This window comes from Mytilus galloprovincialis, chromosome 11, assembly GCF_965363235.1.
Source record: "Mytilus galloprovincialis chromosome 11, xbMytGall1.hap1.1, whole genome shotgun sequence".
NCBI lineage: Eukaryota > Metazoa > Mollusca > Bivalvia > Mytilida > Mytilidae > Mytilus > Mytilus galloprovincialis.
This window is the reverse complement of record NC_134848.1, coordinates 47,357,291-47,383,286: the sequence shown is the minus strand read 5'-3', so window position 1 is coordinate 47,383,286 and position 25,996 is coordinate 47,357,291. Positions and strand designations below refer to the sequence as shown.

General features: G+C 31.1%; 1 protein-coding gene across 2 annotated transcripts in view; it reads left to right on the top strand.

Moving 5' to 3' along the window:
- Window positions 1–1,849: 1,849 nt before the first annotated feature.
- The window catches only part of LOC143052281 (galanin receptor type 2-like), a 36,925-nt gene continuing 12,778 nt past the window's right edge, over window positions 1,850–25,996 (top strand). Inside the window, exons 1-2 of one of the 2 annotated variants that reach the window (XM_076225285.1) lie at window positions 1,850–1,988; window positions 24,227–24,572. In XM_076225285.1, the coding sequence (XP_076081400.1) occupies window positions 24,246–24,572 (327 nt within the window). In that variant the 5' untranslated portion in view covers window positions 1,850–1,988; window positions 24,227–24,245. Of the gene's footprint in view, window positions 1,989–17,860; window positions 17,974–24,226; window positions 24,573–25,996 lie in introns of those variants that run through there. The other variant, XM_076225286.1, reaches the window with a different exon arrangement.

The following is a 25,996-nucleotide window of genomic DNA, read 5'->3' as shown; positions in this document are numbered from 1 at the left end:
CATGTATTTCACACCGACATGTTTAATTCATGTTCATTGGTAGTTAATACATTTTTGAGTGACATCTGCTTCCACATTTTTTTCTACACTGACTTTCGTAATAACATATTTATGTATTATAATCCTTTTAAACTTATTAGTATCATTATTAATATTAACATATGTTTGAATTGTAGTTTCTTGTCAACTGTAATCTATAATCTATTTTCATGATTATAGTCCAATAAGTCTGCTATAAAAAAAATCATTTTTTCCCATTGAAATATTGCATATTAACGCTAGTTTCGAGTTATATACTCATGTAGTAATATTTAGTCAACTGGACAATTATAAACCGTCTTTACATATTGTAGCAAATTTCTTATACATTTACAAACATCTTCTCGTTTGACATAAAAATCGGCTTTTACACTGAAATGCTACATAAAATTGAGAATGGAAATGGGGAATGTGTCAAAGAGAAAACTACCCGACCATAGAACAGACAACAGTAGAATGTCACCAATAGGTCTTCAATGCAGCGGTTAACTCCCGCACCCGGAGGCATCCTTCAGCTGGCCAATTAACAAATTTATGTATCTATCGACATTATTTTCAAATTTTATATTCCTGTAGCATTTAGTCAACAGGAAAAACTAGCATTTTTTTCACATAAATAGAGGACCGATAACTCTGCATTGGAGATTGTAGAAATACAGTACTTCTTGTTTGAACCTATCTATAATTTCAAAAACGTTAACCTTATACTACTACAGTTAAACGGTATTGTTACACTATATATAAAAATGAAAATGTGGTATTATTACCAATGAGACAACTCTTCACAAGAGATCAACATGACACAAAAATTAACAACTATAGGTAACCGCACGGTCTTCAACAATGAGCAAAGCCCATACCGCATAGTCAGTTTGATTTACTATAGACATATCTTTCATTCATACCTTCACTATTATTCAACTTTAACGGAATTGCTTTAAGTTCATGTAGCTGCACAATACCATTATAGGTTAAGCGGTGTTGTCATCAATTTCTACAACTCTCTGTACATTTTTTGTAATTGATATATTTTGTTTGTATTTAAACCGTGCGCTATAGAAATACTTCTCATACAAACCCTCCCTTTTATTAAACTTTAACCTGAAGTTATCAGATATGGAATTGCTTAACGTCGCTGCACAATACAATAGCAGGTTAAACGATATTGGTATTTATTTCCACAACTTTCTTTTCTGACATGAATTGATTCTTTATTATTTTCTTTAAACCGTCTACTATACATATATATATACCCATATACACCCTCCCTATAATTTAACTTTAACCTAATCAGATATGAAATTTCTTAAAGTAACTGCACAGTATTTCAACAGGTTTATTATTACCGATTTCCATAAATTTCTGTACATGAATTTATATTTTTTATATTCTTTAACCCGGCCGCTATAGAAATATGTCCCATCCAAACCCTCCCTATAATTAAACTTTAACTTTATCAGATATGAATTTCTTTTAAGTAGCTGTACAATATAATAACAGGTTAAGCGGCATTTTTGCCAATTTTCACTACTTTGTGTGCACAAAATGTTACATATTTCTTTAAACCAGTCGCTATAGAAATATGTCCCATCCAAACCCTTCCTATACTTAAACTTTAACCTTATCAGATATGAATTGCTTTAAGTAGCTGCACAATATAATAACAGGTTTAGCGGTATTGTTATTAATCGTTACACCAGATGCATAAATTATTAAAAAAAAATCTTTAACCCGTCAAATCGATCGAAAACTTCTTCCGTATTATACAATTACAGTATAGTGACGTTTGACTTCTCGCGGTATTTTATTTGTCGTTGATTTCTTCGTAATAGTTAAATGGTTTGTCTTTGAGGATAAAAATTGTTTGTTCAATAAAACTCTGATCAGGAAACTTTGGAAAAGTTTTAATTTTGTATTTTTATTGGATATTTTACAAACATTTCTAGAAGGTAAGTGTAAACATTTTTAATGAATGGTGCAGTTATTATTCTTTTTTATCTAATGTATCAAAGAGAATATAATATTAACATTGTTCGCAACAAATACTTTATGTCAATTTATTTATACGCAATCAGCATATCAGTTAGTACTTCGGTACCGAGATGATTTATAGCAAAACTTTCTTTAATTATCCATTAATAAATACAGAAATTATGTAGAAGTAAAGGTTTCTTCTCTGTCAGTCAACGTTTACTGTAGATGGATTTTTGCTAAGTTCCACTCTTCGGTTTTCAAATATTCTACTTCGAGCGTTCCCGATGAATATAAATCTAGAAAAGCGCTTCAGGTGCAAGACATTCATTAAGTGTTGTATTCTTTTTTGTTTTCAATTTCTTTGTCATTTCTCATTATTTGTAAATTATGTTTCTAATTGCAAAATCAGAACAAATTACATTAAGCTAAAATCTGGAACGAAAAACGGGAGTGAAAAGCAACGAGGCATGAGCACGGTTAAAATGGAAAAGAAAAACCTATAGAAAAACTGATAGCTTTAGGCTTTTACCAGTTTGAGTTAGTCAAGCTGCTTCATACAAATAAGCAGAACTAGCTACACATGCAACACCTGTTTTATACTTCGAAATTCGTTCATGAATACATTCATTGTGGAGTTCTTAAGATAAGTGTTCCCATAGTACATCATTTAAAAACCGTAACTTTCAATAAACATACAAATGTAATTATGATTTTCTGTTTTAAAATACTATTATCGTTCCTTAATTAAAGTTAAATATATCTTAAACGACAAACATCAAATGATTATGATGTTTAGATAAAATATATCCAAAAATATTATATGATATATTATAGTATATTACTGTTTAGCATTACAAATACAAAAAATGTTTATTGTATGTTATACAGCGACCATTCACCTTTTTTTATTTTTACCTTTTTTTATTTTTTGCAAAGGTAGCATTTTGTTCTGGGACAATATAGTTTTCTTATTCATTTATCAAAGTAAATATTTAATCACACACTTATGAAACTGAAATCATCAATACTATAATAAGTCCCGGTATGACAAAATGAGAATAATTCAAAAGAGAAAAAAAATATGGCCGTATTTAAAACAGTTAATTTTTCACAACTGTTTGAATCAGGTATTTAATCGTTGGACATATGTTACACGTGTATATGTAGCGACAATTGTTGTACTTATCATGTTAACAAGGTTCATAATATCATATAACCTATCAACAGTACAGAATACAAGCTGTTCCAACTATTTTATTGTTTTCTATATAAACATTCTGGGTCACAAAGTCGTTGATAAAATACAATGGCGGGAATCTATAAGAGAATATAAACATCCCACTTGGTGACAAATATTGAATATAATTATGCACATGTATCGATGAAAATGCATTTATCCTGCAATTGACCTTTCTTTTATACAAATACAGGTTGGCAGACAAAATGAAGCGATAAACGTATAGTACATGTATCATATGAATTACACATAGCTGACAGGATGACAGAGCAGATTGTTACCCCGAGAAAACGTTGTCAACCGAGGCGAAGCCAAGATTGGCAATGACTTTTTCGAGGGGTATGCATCTGCTGTATCAAAATCTAAGATACATGTACGTTTATTACATTTATTATACTGAATGTTCTATCATTAGTATATTTTCACCATGACGGCACGTAGATAACAACGTTACAGATATTACTCGTATAATATATAGAAGAATTCACAAAATTTATTGTTACTGTGTAGTGACATTCTATGAACGTAGATCTTGAGCATAGCAATTAGTTATTTGATGTAAATTCAATTCTCTCCCCGTTTAATTCTCGAATTTTGCTTGGTCTGAACAAGAGGGTGACATTCAAAAAATGGGATAGTGTAAATTGTCTCCCTCGTATTAGCAAATCAAAATCTGTCTTTTTAACGTGAAATATAATAAACATAGTCTTCTCGTATCCCCGCTTTTTTATATTCAAATTACTAAGTCACAATTGAAATTGTAGTCCTCATTTCGGTTAACGTTTGAGTCGGGTTGATTTCATTAAATAAGAAACAGTGTAAATGTTAAATTACAGGTCAAAAAGAACATTTATGCATTATAGGAAGATATAAAAATCAATGTGCACTCGCTACAAAATAGGCATGTAAGCCTCGCTTTTCATTCTTGTGCGTTAGCTTCAACATATGAATTTCCTTTTCTCATAGAAAATGTACACACACTTTCCATATAAACTTATTAATAATCTACCTGCTACTGTTAGGGTATTGGTCCCTTTGTCTGCCTTTTAGTAATGCGCAGGTCTATAAATGTTTTGTTACCAGAAAGTATTCGGCCTGCAAGCAACTAAAAAATCAAATCCTGTAAGTACTTAGAACTTTCCTTATTGTATAACCTCCTATCAGTAGGTATTACTGACATCTAGATGTTTTTATTATCATTTGTGTTGTTGGGTACTGTGTTATTGACGTAAATCATTCACATCTGTATGTACTGTAATTTGAATTTCAACAAGATTTACCAAATTTAGGTTCTGTGTGGGTTTCTATACCAACAAAAATAGCACAACAAAGTAATTTCGCTACCAAAATAGATTAAAAAAGAAATATTTCTTTTGATCAATTGCAAGTTAACTATATAGTGACTAACACCCTTCTGTGTACATGATTTATTATAAATATGCCAACATATCCATACGCCCTAGTGTGTAAAATATTTGGCTTGCAATAATTAATTCAAAATCTAATTGCTATATTTGATATGTAGTTTTTTAACGTTAATTGACAATACCTTCCATCTAAATACAATTTATTCAAGATTGATTGAATGGTTGTTGGTGTTTTATGCCACTTCAAGAACTTTTGGCAATATCAGTTATAATTTGTGTAGAAAACCACTGACATTTAGAAGGAAAACTATCAGATTGTAGTCAAACGCACCTGACTTATGCGGAGTTCGAACTCTCAAACTGCGTGATGATAAGCGAGTGATTACGGTACATGCATATGCTAATCATAATCATCCAAACAGCTACCGATGACCCTCCATATTCAGAAAGCTGATGCTAGGAATGATATCATGACATTTGAAATACACCCGAAACGGCAAGTTATAGCAAAAATGTTGTTTCGCATCAGGCTTACTATTGAAACTGTATAAAAGTGTTGGCTTGGTTCTATAGCTACAGAAAGCGGCGTGTCACTCTCTTTGCATTGATCAAGTATCGAATATCACGTCTCAGTTCTTATTGGATGTGGCTGTTGTTTCGCATCAGGCTTACTATTGAAACTGTATAAAAGTGTTAGCTTGGTTCTATAGCTACAGAAAGCGTGTCACTTCTCTTTGCATTGATCGAGTATCGAATATCACGTCTCTGGTTCTATAGCTACAGAAAGCGTGTCACTCTCTTTGCATTGATCGAGTATCGAATATCACGTCTCTGGTTCTATAGCTACAGAAAGCGTGTCACTCTCTTTGCATTGATCGAGTATCGAATATCACGTCTCTGGTTCTATAGCTACAGAAAGCGTGTCACTCTCTTTGCATTGATCGAGTATCGAATATCACGTCTCTGGTTCTATAGCTACAGAAAGCGTGTCACTCTCTTTGCGAGTATCGAATATCACGTCTCTGGTTCTATAGCTACAGAAAGCGTGTCACTCTCTTTGCATTGATCGAGTATCGAATATCACGTCTCTGGTTCTATAGCTACAGAAAGCGTGTCACTCTCTTTGCATTGATCGAGTATCGAATATCACGTCTCTGGTTCTATAGCTACAGAAAGCGTGTCACTCTCTTTGCATTGATCGAGTATCGAATATCACGTCTCTGGTTCTATAGCTACAGAAAGCGTGTCACTCTCTTTGCATTGATCGAGTATCGAATATCACGTCTCTGGTTCTATAGCTACAGAAAGCGTGTCACACTCTTTGCATTGATCGAGTATCGAACATCACGTCTCGGTTCTTATTGAATGTGGCTGCGTATTTATATATCCTTCGAAACGTTAGGATCGCGACATAAAAGGTAAACAGAAGGAGACAATATGTGGGGATTGAAGTCATTTCTTCGATTTTGAAGAAAAAAAAATATTCTTTATATTTTAGCATATACTTTATAATTTGGTTTTTTTCTTTATATTTTACTCTTTTTTTTTGTTGTTGTCCTTTACTTTGGCATTTCCCCCATTATTCTGTATTTGATAAACCTATCTAGACCCTGATAACAACATAACATAAAAGACACACTTAAAAATCTTACACTTTTTTTTATAAAGCAAAGCCTTTAGGTGATCTGATCTTTGAATGATATTCAATTTACAGAATTGTTAGTGTTGAGAATGTCTAAGTTAAACGTAGATATTAAGTATATTTCTTGATTACAAAGTATGCATAGATGTTAAACAGAACATGTTTATAAAAGTCGATACTATACTTCAATAAAAAGCTATAATTATTGCTTACTTTACAACGCCTGTTTGTTTACACATTAACTTTTATCCAGTAACTTTGATCGATGCCAATTAAAATATATTTTTATGATATATCTTTTAGTTCAAAGCAGAAATTAAACATCAATTGCAATCTTTGATTAAGGTTATTTATATCCCTTTTGATATGTTTACAAAAAAAAAAATGGAAATTACATTTACGTGCACATGGTAGTTTTGATTTAAATGAAACAAAACAATTGATTATGACACTGCGAAAGATGACATCTTTTCTGTTTTGTTCAAACGTTCTTGAACAAGCGTCATTTAATTCCTATCACACTATGCATTTGAATATAACATTACTTTATCATTTGATTTGAAATGATATCGATTGATTAATTGAACATTACAATACATAATCCAGTATAAAATATAAGTTTAGGAACGCGTGAATGTTACTAATTTCCATCTTTGGTAACTGGTTGGTATTCTTTAATTACCGTTAGTTTTTAAAACAAAAAATAATACATTAGCTAAATGCCCTTATGATTGAGGGTATATGGATTGGGTTTGCAGACTAGAGAATAACGGGTAGAAATTCAGAATAAAGGACTAAAATATCAAGGATAGAGACATAGGCAGGACGATAAGGAAAAGAGAGTTCTGGGTAAACATAGAATAATGACGGACTAAAATATAAAGTATAGAAAAAGATAAGCAAAAAAGAAAAATAGAAAAAAGATATTTATAAAGTGCTGAAACACAGAATTGAGGACATTAAAGTAGAATACGAATAAAGGTAAACTATTGAAGGATCTCTATCCAGATACTCATGGATTAACATGTTGCTTTAATGCTTTGCAATTAATGTCTGACGTTGAAGTCTGCGATACAAACATAATAAGATGTGGTATGAGTACCAACTGTCCTTTAATTGCAAATGACAAAGATGTTTGTTTTGACAGGTAATCGTATGACCTTCAATAGTTAACACCCCCTTTTCTAACCTGGAAAAGTGATGTGACAACAAACCAATCTGATAACAAAATGCTGAAATAACAAAAATGTGTCCATAGTACACGGATGCCCCAATAGCACTATCATTTGCTATGTTCAGTAGACTGTGAAACTGGGGTCAAAACTCTGTTTTAGTATTAGAATTAGAAAGATCATATCAAAAGGAACATGTGTACTAAGTTTTAAGTTAATTGGACTTCATCAAAAACTACCTTGACCAAACACTTTAGCGGGACGGACGAATGAACACACAGACCAGAAAACATGATGCCAATAAATGGGGCATACAAATTGGTGTTTGTTCAGATAACGTAAAACACGATAATTTTGAATATTTGGTTTACAGAATGTCATATTGATTATTGATTGACTGATTGATGTTTACTCAACGTCGAGTTGCAGTTTAGACTGTGAAAAATCAATACAGAAGTCGAAATGATAAACCGTACAATTACCTTTCCGGTCGATCTTGAAACATTGTGTGATTACATGGTACAAATGCTACTGTCAAGCTTAACTCGTTTCATGTTTCTCTTTAACTTATGGAGCTACCATTTGATTTTTATGGGGGGGCTAGGATGAAAAATTTTGTCCTGCATTTTTTTTAGCTGTAATCTCTGTCCTGCCTTTTTATTTTTCACTTTATCGGTCCTGCCTTTTTTTTTTTTTTTTAGTTTATCGTGACTTTTTTTTACCTAAATTGTCGTCCTGAATTTTTTTTTTTTTGCAAGTGTCACATCCTGCCTTTTTTTTACTCAAAACTCCTGTCCTGCCTATTTTTTTTCAAATTTCATCCTAGCCCCCCCCCCTCCCCCGCCCCCCGCCCACCCCCTCCCCTCATAAAAATCAAATGGTAGCTCCCTTATGCATATAACATAAACACATATCAGTATCAAAAACTTTTATACTTTGTTGTTCATGTAAATGTCAAACGGGTTATAATAATGACTTGACTGAACAACCGGTTAAGGAGTCAAAAGGAAACAGTTTGTTTTCATATTGATTTTGCAAGGACAAATGTAGGCAGACCATAGCCTGCACGCGCACCTCCCCAAAAAACAATTGATATTTGTTTTGGCTAAAACACGTCAATTTTTTTTATACAGGTTTCGAACACCACTGCTATATCACATCCTGGATCCCACACTGAATAGGATAAGATGGCAATTATCTTTACAGTTAATTGTAAAAGTTGATCAATTTCAATATCATTTTACAGTAAATGCATGTGCAAAAACACAAATAATCATACAAATTAATGAAGGCGGAGTATAATTATAAAAATCAGTAGTCTTTATTACAACAGTGACATGTCACAAAATTGCAGAATTATAACGATATCCTTAATATAGCTACAAGCCTTTCTTGTTGTTAGAGTTCACCAATTTGACTTTAAAACGTACCACAGATCGTATTGTCATTTACACTTATCAAATAATGAGAAAATTATTTTTAGCACTTATATTGGTTTTAGTACAGATTAAAGTGACAAAAGTCTTTGAAATATTGAATCTGTATATCTATAATTTGACAAACGTTTTCCATGAACGTTTAGATAAAACCTAGTCTAAATGAATTGCTTTTATCACGTTAAATTAGATTCGTTTGACATATTCTATGCACAAACGTTGGTGTTAATTATTTGATAAACATTTTAACTTTAGACTAATCGGGCTTTTTTACACTTAGTACAATTTAGAATGAAAATGTGAATTTGTTAAAGAGACAACAACCCGACCAATGATCCGAAAACATAACAAGGCTAACAATTAATCTTCAACACAGCGAAAATCCGTAACAAAGAAGCGGGCTTTAGCTGGCCCCTTAACAAAATGTGTACCAGTTAAATAAAAATGAATGTCATATTAAACACCAAAAACAGAACATAGTATCCATACCTGATTAAAAAGATTTGGCAACATTTACCCTATAACTAACATCTCTTATCACACTCAGACTTCTATCCATAAGACAAAAATATTATTTGAATTTTGATAAGAAATATGAATGAGCTTACAAAAGACCCTCGTAATATTATAAGAGTTCTAAGTAGGTAAATCCATTTTAACACGTTGTACATGATATATATTGCTTTGTGGTTTAAAACCACTAATTCATGTCCCAACTGATTCTGCAATGGCAACATTTATAGTAATTGAATTTCGTCTTCAGTTAAAGGATAATGACATTTCATATTAAAACAATACATCATCCTGACTTAAGCTGAATCAAGTAATTGTATAAAAAGCCAACTTGTTGCTGGATGTGTAAAATAGATACTTCTGATCTGAGATACAAGCAACACATGCTCTTATTAATATTTTATTTTATCATATATCATTCAAAACAAAAGGGTTCAACAGGTACCTCAAGTTCTTAACTTTCCTTTCAAACTAAAATCCATCATATAATAAAAATATTTTGTATATTTTGAGACTTACAGCTTTATGTTTGAAGAAATTTTTCAAAATATGGACTAATTGTTTTACATTGTCTTATCGGGACCTTTTATAGCTGACTATGCGGTTTTGGATTTGCTCATTTTTGAAGGCCGTACGGTGACCTATAGTTGTTAATGTCTGTTTCATTTTGGTCTTTTGTGGTTAGTTGTCTCATTGGCAATCATACCACATCTTCTTTTTTATAGTTTATTGATCTTTGTCTTATCCACAACATTAGAAGTGTTATATATTAAAGTTTTATAAGTGTGCGGCTTGTTTTTTGAGTTAATCTTACAAAGCAGCTTGACTGACGAACAGGTGGACAAACGGACAGGGTTCGCATACAATATATAAAAAAAACAAACTAAAATCACAAAAATACTGAACTTAGAGGAAAATCAATTCGGAAAGTCCATAATTACATGGCAAAATCAAATAACAAAACGCATCAAAAACGAATGGACAAGAACTTTCATATTCCTAACTTTTCAAATGTAGAAAATGGAGGATTAAACCTGGTTTCAGAGCGCTAACCCTCTCACTTATAATTGTTTGAGTAGGGTTTCAATAGATCTTTGTGTTATTGCTTGAAGAAAAGAATTATAAGTAGTGATTTAATCAGGGTAAATGATTTGCAAATGAGATTATGATCTTATATACTAGTAGATCAACGATGATAGAATACTTTCTTATCGACTTCTAAGTCATACTGATGGTTAATAATCACTCATAGCCAACTCTTTTCCCTTGGATTTCATAGCCATAATTATTGCGAATTTTAGTTCATTTTATACAGACTCGTATCCGGAATTCGTCAAAATGGACGAATCAACACTACATGTAAGTGTTTATAAAAATGTATTGTTTAGTACACCTGGCCACAAAACCAGAAGAAAATCTATAAATAGAAATGATATGTTAAGGAGTTATTGCCCTTGCACGATAACTATCCGTTCAAGCTCATTGCATTCTGTATTTTTCTGAAACAACAAAAACATGTACTCAGGAAAGTAAATGAAATATTATTTTCATTGTTTGTTTGCATATTATGTCTCATTAACGTTTTTGTTTACCAAATAATGGTAAAAAAAATCAAGATTTCTTAAGACTTGAAAGAGCAATTCCATGAATTTTAAATAACTGACATACTTACTTCAGATATACAGTACTGTGGATTCATATATTGTTTTTGGTATCAGTTGGTGTGGATTGATGTGGACTTGTATTTTCGTGGGTATTTCATTTCATTATTTTTCAAAAGTTTGCACATAATCTTATCAGAAATTTGTAATTCGTTGAACATTTAAAATTGTGGTTAACCTGTACCCAGAAAGTCCACGAAATTTGTATACAATAAAAAATTGAGAATCCACAGTTTTACATTCTAAAAGGGCAGGATGTTATATGGTTTTAAAAATAAACGACCTTACTGCTTCAAAATCTAAAGGATTGTACAGTTATGTAATGTTAATGTATATACACCAAATAAAATAAATATTAAACCATTTGTTGAATATCTATTGTTTAAAACCCCTCACACTTAAAGATACTCTCACCTGAAAAACACGATACTCTCATATATATATATTTGCTCTTTGCTTGAAATACACGTTATCTTCATAATTTATCTTTAAAATCTTTAAAAAATATCATTGAAAAGGTTAAAAGTTGGACGATATTAAGATCAATTTGTCCTACTTGTTATGTGATTTTATGTGGATTATGGGTTTAATGAGAATGTTCACAATATCCCTTATTTGAGTTGAATAATACATAAACGATAGATACAGGTACAGAATTCTGAATTTTGATGGAAATTTGTACGTCTTAAAGAGGCCTACAGATGACAGATAAACATGATAAAAGGCAGATTCTATTAAAGTTACGACTGAACTTACTCTTTTGAACTCTACTCACACACGGATTTTCTTTTAACAACAGAAATAAGAAAAAAATGTTACATTTGAGAGCACTTCACTTTATAATTGCAGTATAGTAGTTTAATGCTGATGTCATGCTAAACAAATTATGCCCCATTAAATGATGTTGATGGTACCTAGGGAGCACTCAAAATCCCGTATCTGTCTTGAGCAATGATGCACTATGTACGTATGACTTCTTTACTTTAGTGTACATAAAATGTAGGTTTTAGTACTGTAATGTTATAAACAGTTGAAAGAGAAACAACCTAGTTCAACATAAATTTTATTCTATTAAATTTCTATGCAGGGTAAATTGTCAAGAATCATTGAATGCTTCTTTATGTAAATGCATTTGGAGTGTGAAAGCGTTTACTGTTACATTATGTATGAAGCGCTCGAAAGCACATTCAACCATTTTACAACCATATGAAATTACTAAAAGAAGCGTTTAATACTTATGATTGCCTTTTTTGTCGCTATGATCATGAAAACACGATTTGTCTTTAATTTACCCTTGCAAGCAGAAGTTCATGTTAACATGAATATTACAATATTATTCATTTTGAAATGACGGTTGGTGTCAGAATAACGGGAAATTGCTGTTAGCCAAAGTTTTAAACACTAGCTGCAGCTATGAAATACAATACAAATTTCTTAAATAAAACAGGAACATCATTATATATGCAGTATTTATAAGTGACAACTTTCGTTTCAAACATTGATAAAACGAGATTTACTAGTATACGTAAGTGTACGTACACGAGACAACCTACATCTTGATATTAACCATAACTTTAATTACTCTGAAATATGATTGTTACCTTGAAAGAGGGACAAAAGATACAATATGGACATTCAAACTCGTAGATCGAAAGTAAACTGACAATGCCATGGCTAAAAAAAGAAAAAGGCAAGAAGACAAATAATAGTACACAAGACACAACATAAAAAACTAAAGACTAAGCAACACGAACCCCACCAAAACTGGAGGTGATCCAAGGTGCTCCGGTAGGGTAAGCAGATTCTGCTCCACATGAAACATCCGTTGTGTTGCTCATATTCTTATAACCCGGTTTATGGTATAATTCTGTAGGTCTTATTCGTGAAAAGGGAACGGGATTATAGTTACGACATACGAACATACCATTTGTGAAACATAGGTGAAACTTTGTAGCAGATTTTGATATGGAGTATTTCCTAATGCACACTTGCATATCTTGATGTTCAATATGAAACAAATGTGAAATTAATCAGAAAGTATCCATCTGATATGAAAGAATTAGCACATTCTTGAAATAAATCGACTGCTGCACATTGAACATACTAAACTGTACTCGCTCCAAGTTAAAAATTAAATTTATAAATATATTTAAACAGAAGCCTAATAATAATCAAGATTCCCAAAAGCATAAATTTCAAATGAAGTAACGACTTATATAGTTCATTCGCACTCAACATTATTCTATTTATCTCTAACAGAGGAATAAAAAAAGTGTTACGAGCACTTCAATTTATAATTCCTGTAAAGAAGTCAACGCTAGGGCAATTAAATCATGATTAATACCGTTTAAATAAATGTTAGCTGCTACCGAGAGAGCACTCAAGGTACTTAACATGCTTTATGAAATTATGTTATATTACAGTCACGACTACTGTACTTTGAAGTATATAAAATATAGATTGTCATGTAACAAACTCATAAGTAATGTAGACAGAAACGACTATGTTAAATCATTAAATTTTATAGCAAAAGCTAAACATTAAGTAACGACTTAGATAGTTCTTCAAAACTCGACCATTTATCTATTAATCTCAACCAGAGAAATAAAAAAAGTGTTACCTAGGAGAGCACTTTATATATTTATAATTCTTGTAAAGTAGACAACGCTGGAGTAATTTAATAATAAATAATACCGTATCAATAAATGTTAGCTGTAACCGAGAGGGCACTCAAAGTACTTAACTTGCTTTCTGAAATTATGTTGTATTATACTCCTAGTTATTCTACTTAAAAAAGGTCATTAAATATAAGTTTTCATATAGAATCATATTCAAAACAGTATGGCTGTGGCCATTGATTGACGACCTGAATTATCCCATTGACTGGGACAGATTAGGTGAACGTTTGTCTGCAACGACCACTGCTCACTACTTACTTATTATAGAATTTAAACTGTGGAGTAACCAAAGGTTCTTAACGCCTTCAATAATAAAATAATTCGAAAAATTAATCAGGAATAACCTTTGTGTTTTGATTTAGATTATTGATATTAATCATAACATCGTGTTATTCCTGATTAATTTTTCGAATTACTTCATTTAGGTGTTGAGAACCTTTGGTGACCCCGAAGTTTAAGTGTCTTTAACAAGTACATAGTGAGCAGTGGTCGTTACAGACAAACGTTCAAATAATCTGTCCCAGTCAATCAATGGCCACAGCCACACTGTTTTGAATATGATTCTATCAATAACATAAAATGTGGAGAGAAAGTTGCTATTAAAAACCTTTTTTTAATGAAAAACCGCCTACGGAATATTTAAAAACTGACTGCCTTTATCATATTCCAAACTGTACTTGCTCTGATTTAAGAAACTTTTTAGATACATATATATGTAACCGAAACTATTTCAGGCCTAACATGAATCGAGATTTCCAAAAACCACAAATTTCACTAAGATAGTTTTTCGCACTCAACATTCTAACTATTTATTTCTAACAGAGGAATACATTTTTTCGAGTACTTCATTTTATAATACCTGTAAAGTAGACAACGCTGGAACAATTTAATGATAAATAATACCGCATCAATAAATGTTAACTATAACCGAGAGTTCACTCAACGTACTTAACTTGTTTTATGAAATTAGGTCGTATTATTCTATTGGTTGTTCTACTTTAAGGAAGTACACCACTAGTTCATGGTCCAATTGCTTTCTGTGTTAAATTCGTCCGTTTCAAGCAGGCACACCTCTTTTGTTCTAAGTTCAAATAAAGTGGCAATCATTGCATTGCAAAGCAACACTTCATAGTGTCTTGTACTGAAAAAATCAACATACCTTTAATGGCATATAAGAACGAACTGGTTCACAGAACTTCGGATGTACCCAAACAGGTACTTCAAATATGAAAAACAGACAAAATGTACCCTCTTTTTAAAATTTGATGCAGTTTTTTTAATATTCAAAATTAAAAGTCCAAAAGTGATCTACAATATTCACCAGTCCTTCAGCTTTCATTTGATACCAAAAATACCAAAATATTCTACATATTTTGAAGTTACACTCATGCGTAGGAACTGTTTTGTGTTAAATATGTACTACGTTCTGGTATGTGCTTTCTGGCCAGGCCCGAATTAGTGGTGTTACACCTATAAAGTACATTAAATGTAGGTTTTAATATATTAATAACATTGAAGAGAGAAACGACCAGATTCAAAGCCAATGTTTAACTGAATTTCAATACAGAATAAATAGTATCAACCATCTATGTTTATTTTCATTAATGCCATGAAACTATGTGTTACGGATATAACTAATAAGATACACTTGGGTTGCATTTCCGCAAACAGAAGTTTAAAGACGAAATAATACATATAGCCTCTATACATTAATTCTAGAAATATCAATTAAATCGATAATAGCAATAACATTGAGAATGAAAATGGAGAATGTGTCAAATAAACTCATCATAGATACAAGGACAAAATTGTGTACATACGCCAGACGCACGTTTCGTCTACAAAAAGATTCACCAGTGACGCTCGAATCCTAAAAACAATAAAAAGGTGAAAGAGACAACAACCCGACCATAGAACAGACAACAGCAAAAGGTCACCAATAAGTCTTCAATGCAGCGAGATATTCCCGTACCCGGAAGAGTCCTATAAATGACCCTAAACAAATATATATATATACACGTTCAGTGATAATGAACGCCACAATAAACTCAAAATATACACAAGAAAATAAAATTAACAATAATGCAAGACTAACAAAAGTCAGAGACTCCTGACTTGGGACAGGCCCAAACATGCGGCGGAGTTAAACATGTTTATGAGATCACAACCCTCCCCTTATACTTCTATTCAATGTAGAAAAGTAAACGCATTACAATACACACATTAACATTCAGTTCAAGAGAAGTCCGATTCTGATGTCAGAAGATGTAACAAAAGAACATAAACAAAATGACAATAATACATAAATAACAACAGACTATTGGCAGTTAACTGACATACCAGCTCTAGTCCTCAATTAAACTCATTGAAAGATTATGTCTTCATCATATGAATATCAGGCACAATCCCTCTCGTTAGGGGTTTAGTATCATATCATCATAACATACATGAGAAGACAATAACCCGTATCATGCTAACAACTGTTGTTTTTTTTTTTTAATAAACGTGCTTAGTTCCGATGCAAAGACCCTATAAGTGAATCAATATTAAAGACAAAATATGCAATCTTTAATGACCTTTCAACAGTTTCGTGACTATATTCTATATTTCCGATGAAATTGCCTATGCATGCTGTTTTAAGTGACATTTCACATTTTACTTTGGTATAATATTAGTTTGAAAAAAAGAACAGTATTTTAAGGCATTCATTTTGATCTTTTAATGAAAAAGCAATCAAATGTCTACTGCCAAGGGAAAAATAAAAGCCATACGTGTAAACCGTGTAAACCTTTATTGCATTGTCAGCTATAAATGGCCCTGCAATTACAAATGTAAAAAATTAAAACGACAAAAGTAACGGTAAATTTAATGTACAAAAAATGAACGAAAAACACATACGTTTCACAGCAACAAACGACATTCACTGAATTACTGGCTCATGACTTGTTACGATTTTTAAGCTCAGTAGACATGCAAACTTAAACTGAAAATCTTAGGAACCAAAGAGCAGTACCATACCAATACATTAATTTACTTCCTGTTCTTACTTTTTATTTGGCGTTTGAAAGCTTATCTTATGTAAATCATTTAGTTATTATGACTGATAATGCAACAAGGAAGTACACATATATATTTCGTCATGTACATATAATTGCATTTCAATTTTTCTTTTTTACAATCAGTCTTTTCTTTTATATATTTGGGGGAATTTCCGTTTTGAATATTCTTTGGGGTTCAGAATTTTTGTTATTATACTTTTTACCTCATTTTCTATACACATATATTTGTGATATCGGAAGCTCTACTATTACTTCCTTTATATCTTTACTTAAAAAAAGAATAGACCTATGATAACTTATTTTATTTTCTTACTTTCGAACTTACAACGTAACTTGGTGAGTATCAAAAGTAATTGAAACTAACATAGTTGTGTCGTACAAGTCAGAAGTTTAGCTAGCTATAAATTCAGATTCAATCCAACATTTTCTAACTCATGTGCCAAATCAGTAATAGTCAAAATGGTTACCCATTCCTTTCGTTGTGTGTCGGTCTTTGTTTTGCGATTTCATTAGGTTCTACATACCGTTTTGTATTTTCCTCGAAGGTTGCTTTTTAAAAAAAATATTTTACTTTCTACAGATGAAAAGAAAGACGGAAGTGACAGTCTAGACTAAAGTATTCATATTTTGAAAGTGTTAATTTATATAAATCAGGATATAACAGAAAAGAGACAAACAGCCAGTTTTAGATATTTCAAAACATTGTGTCGATTTAAAGATTCGTTATTAACATTTTATTGAGATGGGATGATATCTTGTGTCATTGAGTTGCTGTTTAATTGACGTAAACATAACACGCGAACAGTAACGAGCCGGAAAAAAATTTTTAATTTCTCACAAAGTCATAAATAATATATAAGCAATTGATGAAATAACATATTCCAAAATGAACAAAATAAACAGAAATGAGTAGAATATGATTAACTTCGTATCAATGACATTCAAAAATCCAATAACGTAATAGTAAAAACAAAAACAGAATTGATGAACATTTGCATAATTACAATATATATTTAGAACCCTGTATAAAAATCTGTCCAGGCATCACAATATTTTAAGATTTGTCAGTGAAATCCGATAGATCTGTTCATAGTGCGATAAAATATTGAGCGTTCAGTATTAAAAGAGAATTATGTATAGTCGTTTATTAAATCAAAAAGTGATATCTAAGAGGATTTTTTTTCTAATTAGAATCGTAAGTATATACGTTAAAGTGTATCTAATTTTTATTGTAATTAATTGAAATTAAATTGTATATAGTTTTAATTTGAATTTTACTTACCTGTAAATGATATACCGTTTGAACATAATTATATTTTTGTTTTTCATTTTTTATTTAAGGGAGATAGTTGATATATAGAGGATGCTATCTTGTTTTACATTTGACCAGCAAGTCCTTAATTTCTATTGATTTGTATTTAATTTCTGTCTTCGATCTCGATATTTTGTGGAATTCTTAATTTATTTCTGTTGGCAAAAAAAAGCCTGATAGCCTCGATTCCATATATTTTGGTAACCACAAATGGGAATGAAAAGGTTTGTAATAAAATCTCAAAATTTCCAAAAGTTATGTTAGTCAAGTATGTGTTAAGGGAACATGTTGGTACATTGAAATGAAATATATACACATATTCGTGTTTCATTGAGAACTGCACTTATTGATAATAAAAACAACGTGAAAATATGTTTCTATACATACATTTTGTATTGAAACGATTAAAAAATAAATGTAAGTTAAGTTTCGGAGTCCTTATGCCAATTGGTCTGAAAAGATGTTACACAAACTTATCTTCATTAGCAAATTGATTATACTGCTAGTTTGCCAGCAACATTCAAATTTAAAAGATGTCAACTAGACATTTTCTTTATATTTTCTTCAACATTGCTTAAAATAGTGTATTTACCATTAAATAGCCTCGTTTCATATTGCTTTTTGTGTGTTGTACTTCAATTTCTAAAGATGGAAAATCACCTTTTATGAAACCGTATAAATATCTATTTTATTGAGTCAACTCACGCATTGACTAGTTAACCGTCCTGTTTTTCTTGATACATATATTTGTTTTGTTTTGTTTCGTGAGTACCATACAATTAATAGTCCAATAAAAATCGACTGCGGATAGAAAAATTTCAATAAAATATATGAAAATATACTTAAAAATAAATTCGCATAGTTTGAAATTTGATTACATGTTATATGCAAACATTTAATGCTGGTTGTTCTATACCATGGCCAATAATTAGCAAACATTGTGTGAAGCAATTACTTATGATTTTATGTTATGGCATTTTGTTTAATCAACCACATGCTTCATATATGTTTTGGTTTTGTTTCATGAGAATCATACAATAAATAAGGAAATTAAAATCAACTGAGTATATGTAAGTTAGTAGAAAGCCTAAAGCGTTAAAGATGTTTAATAAACATTTTCTTGAAATTTTCTTCAACATTGTTAAAACAAATGTCTTCACCATTGAATATACACGTTTCATATTGCTTTTTGTTTGTTGAACTTTCATTTCTTACAATGGAGAAACACCATTTGTGAAACCTTATAAATATCTATTTTATCGAGTAACATGTACACGCATTGACTAGTAAACCGTTCTGTTTTCTTTACATAAATTGTATTTTGTTTTGTTTCACGAGTACCATACAATTAATAGTCAAATGAAAATCGACAGCGGATAGAAAAGGTCAATAACATATTTGAATAGATGCATTTGTAAATATACTTAAAAATAAATTCGTAGTTTGAAATTTGAATAACATGTTATTTGCTAAAATTTTAATGTTGGTTGTTTCATACTAATAATTATAAAACATTGTGTGAGGCAATTACTTATATGTTTTTATTATGGGATTTTGTTTACTCAACAACATAGTTCATATATGTTTTTGTTTTGTTTCATTAGTACCATACAATTAATAAGGAAATTAAAATCGACTGCGGATAGAAAATGTCAATAGCATATTTGAATAGATGCATGCGTCAAAATTCTTAGAATCAATTTCGTAGTTTGAAAATCTTAATGTTGGTTGATTCGTGAAGTTTTTTTGGGTCATTTGAAGTTTGATTAGTTCATAAAGATTACAATCATATTCATGATTATCTGTTCATTATTGTCTGCCTTAGAGTTATAATCAGGCCTAGAATTATTATCAGGCTCTTTTGGTTATGACTAGGCTTTATGATTATTATCATGCCTATATAATTACCAAAAAGGCCTGATTATTTTTAAAGGCCCTTACCATTATCATTAACGTACTGATTTTGGAAATGAATATGCGATAGGATCATTATCAGCTATGCAGGATTCCTAAGAAGTAACGTTCCCATGATTGTTGTGTTAGTTCTGATAAGATTATAATGATTTCGCAACAGACTCAGCATTGACATACGAATCAGGGAAGTAGAAATTGAAATGCATTAATGACCCCAAAAATCCTAAATGAAATGATTTTTACGATGAATCTATTTTCGTGACTAGAAAATTGACGCAAGCATTTAAGTCGCGAAAATCTCGAAACTGAAAAAAAACAAAAAAAACAGTGGAAATTGCAAAAATAGACTAAACGTTCTATATGCGAAAAAAATACATAAAGATAGGTTGATATACAGTATGTATCTTCAGACAACTCCAGTATCATTGATTTGCCGTACAATATGTCAGTTAATAATATATTCATAACACGTGACTACAAATCTTGCTACTATGGTATATGTGGTACTAAACAACGAAAATGTGAATTGTATAATACACAAAAGAACATTAGGAAATAGTAATATTAATGAATAAATAAATTGTCGTATTATTCTACATAAGAACGGACATCGTGACTCCAATTTCAGTTTTCATATTAAATAAGGAGAGATTTGTATAAAATTAGGGAATTCAATTAGTTTCTGTCGTTACTGGTACGTGATCTTTAATGACGTTACAATTTTATATTCAAAAGCATTTTATTAGAAAGATATGAACGCATTTTATGACATAATTCCAATATAAGATTTTTACAAAAAGATAAATAACTGTCTGTTAACCTGCCTTAGTTCGTTTGATTTGCAATGCATCACGTATTCAAGTTGATACATTTTTGCGATGTGAGCTTTCCTATTGATGATAAATCCAGGAAAGCTTTTCGGATGCACATATTTTTACGGTGTTATTTTTAGGATAAAACGATAAGTCTATACCACTGGTTTGGCCTGTAATTCCCCAATGTTTCATCAGTTCAGTAGGCAGTGCTTCTTTTTTTTTTTTTTTTTGGTTCCGTTGATTAAAAGCGTTTGATTTTGAGAGTTTTGATGGACTTCCTTTTTTAAATTTGTTTATAAGTTCGATGTTTTTTTTTCAAAATGTTTCCGCTACCAGCGTGGTAACATACCTTCTGTAAATTTGCGTATATAAATTTTGTAATCATTAGGAAATTAAGGTTAACTTCATAAGTAAGGTCGATCTTAAAACGCTTTAGCTATTATTTTTAGGTCCGTTTTAGGCACTTTCCTCGCATTTTCATATAGAAATACATCCTCTGCTTGAAAGATTTTTGGTAAGTGTGAGCTCGCACAATAAAGGTTAGTTCAGTACAGCGATTCAGTCGCACCACTTTGTGATATTTTAATTTTGTATTTTGTCTTCAAGATTCCGCAAATTAACTTTTCTACGAATTTAATAGGTGATTTCTACGATGTTCTTTACATAATTTTAACGACAAATGGCGTATCACAATTGAAATAAATCTGCAGATGGCTCCTGAAAGGGTCTAGAAGGAAGTGTAATATTTTTGGATTCATTTGTCTCTATTCTTTCACTTTTTTCCATCATTTTATAGTCTCTTTATTCGTCCTTCTTTTATAGCACCTCAACATTTATTATGTTTTATTATTTGATCATTTCTATTATTTTTTTTCTATTTTTGTCTATTATTCTCTATTCGGTAAATTTTCATCCACACTCTTATCTTAGATGACTATTGATATTTACTTCGTTTGTTATTAGTATGATTTATCATTTTACGTGGATGTTATTGAATATTAATCAAGTGTATTTAAGGTGGTACCTAACACTATACGGAGATAAGTCTGTAAAATCAGCTAAACGTTTTAACTACGTTGCGTTGTTAAAAGAATATTAAGCTTCTCAATGATCAAAATAAGTGTTTGTCAAACTGCTATATAACCAGTGTAATTTTTCTGATAAAACGGTTGGTTCAAATTATTTGAAATTTTTATATTTTCGTCAAAGGGTCAAAGTAAATACTTTGTCAAAATTTAAAAAAGAATTAAACGAGCCAAATTAATTTTAGTTAAAGTGTTGGGTACCACCTTAACTTCCCAATAATTTTCTAATATTTGACTAATGCCTTCCTTCTTTCTTGAGTGATACAGTGTTCTTACAAGTAGCTATTTTGTAGCAACGTATAACAAACAGTGAAAAACAACGTCTTTTGCAGCGCACCAGGTAGATTTATGAACTGATTTGGAAATGCATATTCATTAAGGGAATTAAATCATAGAAAGAATACAAGCTGCTGTTATTAAAGAGAGACGACATATATCAAAGCAACATTCAAAAGTAGAAAATAGAACGACACCGCAATGGCTAAAAAAGAGAAAAAGTCAAACAGACAAACAACGGTACACAAAACATAACATAGATATCTACAGAATGAGCAACCCGAACCCCGTCAAAAGCTTAGGGTAGTCTCAGTTGCACTGTAAGGGTTGTAAGATCCGTTCCTTCATTGGGCACCCGTGGTGGTGCTCAATTACTCCTATAAATGTTATACAAATATAAAAAAAGCTTCGATACATGTATAACTTATTTGTTCTGGTGGGAAACAAGTTTGTTATAATTAAAATATATTTCATTCATTCCGCATATGACATGTACATGTATAAAATTTTCTGTAATACAATCGAAATAATTATATTGAAAGTTGGATTAACTGCATTTCACACAATAAACAAGGACCATTGCAACACTGGCATCAGAATGCCATATACATGTAAGTCATGTAAAATATATATCGGAATATAATACTATTCATTAATTCTCAGGCTACTAGAAATAGATTGTACATAACATGAGAAGGTGATGGATAGATCATATATACATATGTCACTGATCATAGAAGACTATTATTACATCTTATATGCCCTGCTTTACATAAGAAATCGGATTTATTCGCCATACGAAACACATTCAGGCTCGAAAGATTGGCAAAAGAAACTTTCACACGTCTAATGTTTGTGTTGGCCACACCTATCAGTCATGTTGATAGCTGCACACGTGTTTTAAACACGCATACTTTTTCTTTCATAACCTTAGCATATTTTGTCTAAAACGTCAAACAATCGTATATCTAAACAACGTGTTCTGAACCTTTAAGATAAATATTTACGGTATATATAAAAACTGATTCCAAATTTATTTTATGATTGATATGACACACAACACATGTTGACCTTTCAGAAAAAAGGTCAATACATCAATAATGCTCTGTTATTGCTAATAATTATTAAAATCGTGCATCACAGTGAAATGAAATGTATCTCAAATATCTGTTTGTATTCTTTTTAAAGCTACAATCAGTTTGGGTTTAAAATGAAGACATGAATTAAAAACAATACTCGTATGTTAGGGTTTTTATACAATGAGACATACATGCTATATATGATACGATAGTTAAAGAGACCATTATCCATGAAAGTTCAAATAAAGTTGATGAAAGGAATTATAAGCAATGGCTGTCAACAGTGAGAACAATCATTTACTGTATCTTCAGCTTGTTACTTGTTGTAACATATTATAGGTATATGCCAGAAAATAAGACCTTGTTTGTTAGGGGCGACATTGGAAAATCAATGACGGATCAACAAAAACTCCATTCAAATAATTTGGGGGTGGGGTCAAAACTGCTGCAAGTTTTGTTGAATTAACATTGATTTTATATACATTGCATATTCTTATTGGCCAATCAACTTTTTTCAAAATTTAGGTAAGAGGGGGTAGGGGGTCAGTGAAAAAACTATATGAATTAAGTTTGTTATCTTACATTGAACTTTTGATGTCGAATTTGAAATAACTGAAATTGAATATATATACCTTTAACCATTACAAATATATTCTATCATGCTGGCAGATTTCAATTATTTACAAAAATAAGTGGTAGACCTTTGGGATATTTCTTATCTTGATATGAATGTAGGAAGAAGCAGTATGAATTCCAGTTGCACAACTCTTCACCGGAGACCAATTGACATCGAAGTTAACAACTAGTCACAGTACGGTCTCCAACCATTTTCAAAATCTATATTGCATTTTAAGCTATTACAGGATACAAAATGAGTTATTTTCTTCTTTTGAAGTGGTTATTAAATTGAAAAAACAATCACCAAATGACATAGAAATATATTTTACTCTATCTTTTGTTTTTACAGATATCTTAGGATCTGCAGTATGACAACAGTGTCTTCAAACTTAACGTTCACAACACCTTTATTTAACGAGACTTTACGAGAACAACCATTGCCAACGGAAGTTGTCGTATTATTGAGTTTCGTATGGAGTTTAATAATAGTGATAGGAGCCATAGGGAATGGCCTTGTGATTTATATAATGTTACGTTATGGCGAACGTTCTGTGACAAATGTATACATAGTTAACCTAGCATTCGCTGATTTAATGTTTATTTTATTTGTTGTGCCCGCTACATTGATACATATAGTGATTCCTACCTGGATTTTGGGAAATATCATCTGCAAGTTTTCTAACTATATGATATATGTAAGTATTTTTATGTTAACTACCTATAAGATATCTGTAACTATTATTATGTTAAATTCATTCCTTCAACCCCTATCAAACTGCCTTTACATGGTCGTCTGATGTAGTGCTGGAAGAGCGCTGTATCGGATTGGTAGATAGGTTGAACGCTTACGTTCGTTTTAGACCATTGACAATTCTTTACGTCTCCATTCAAGATTTTGTAATTCAGTGGTTTAACTATAGTTGTTTATATCCTCGTACTTTGGTGTTTGAGGGTAGATGTATCATTGGCAATTGTACAACATCTCATTGTTGTTATAACAGATTATAAATTCCTTTCTGTCCATAGTGACATTCATGTCTTTATAAAAATAAAAAGTATTGTCACTGACAAATCATACGATCTGTAAATGTTTGTGTTACACTTTCTGATTTGTTTAACTGATAAAGGAAACGTGTTTCTTGATTTATATTTCAAGGAAATATAACATCTGCATTATATGTTTTTCTTTACAATTCATAACTCAATGTATATACAAAACGTGATCGACGCCATCAGTTTTTTACAATCTTCCACTTTTTTCTTAAATAACCTATAATTTCTCGCCAACTGTTATTATTAATATAGTAATCATCTCTATCAATGTAAAACCTAGAATATCTAAATATATGAACGAATAAATAAATGTGAAATTTGATTATTAACATATAGATAAAAAAAATCTCAATTACAATGTCAAATCAACAAAGCCCTGCTGTCGCTATATCAGATTGTGGGATTTTCTTGTTAGGATTTAGACCTAAATATCAAATATATTCAATTACTGATCATAAGTTCAATTGGTTTGACACTTTATAGTAAGTTTACATTACTTTATCCAACCACTGTAATGCTCTATTATCATAATTATTCATAAAGACTATTAAATAATCTCATTATAGATACCAGGATTAACATTTTATATTTACCCCAAACGGACGTTTCGTCTACAAAAGTCTCAATTTAAAAAGATATGTTTAAGAGGCCAAATGAAGTACGAAGTTCAAGAGCATTGAGGACCAAAAATTCCTAACTATTTTGCCACATACAGCTAATGTAACCTTTTCCTGGAGTATAAAAGCCATAGTATTTCAAAAATTTAAAGAACGACAATAGTATTTTAACTATAGTAACTCAAGTCAACACAAACGTGCTGACTACTAGGCTGGTGATACCCTCTGGGAAATAAGTCTCTACCAGCAGTAGCATCGACACAGTGCATGGGTGTCAATAAACTCATCAAAGATACCAGGATTCACATTTTATATTTACGCCAGATGCGCCTTTAGTCTACAAAAGACTCATCAGTGGCGCTCGACTGACAATCAAAGTAAAAGGTCAAAGTTATAGAAATAAATGTCTTTAAAAAATATGTAACACTACGTTTTACAATTCAGTTTTA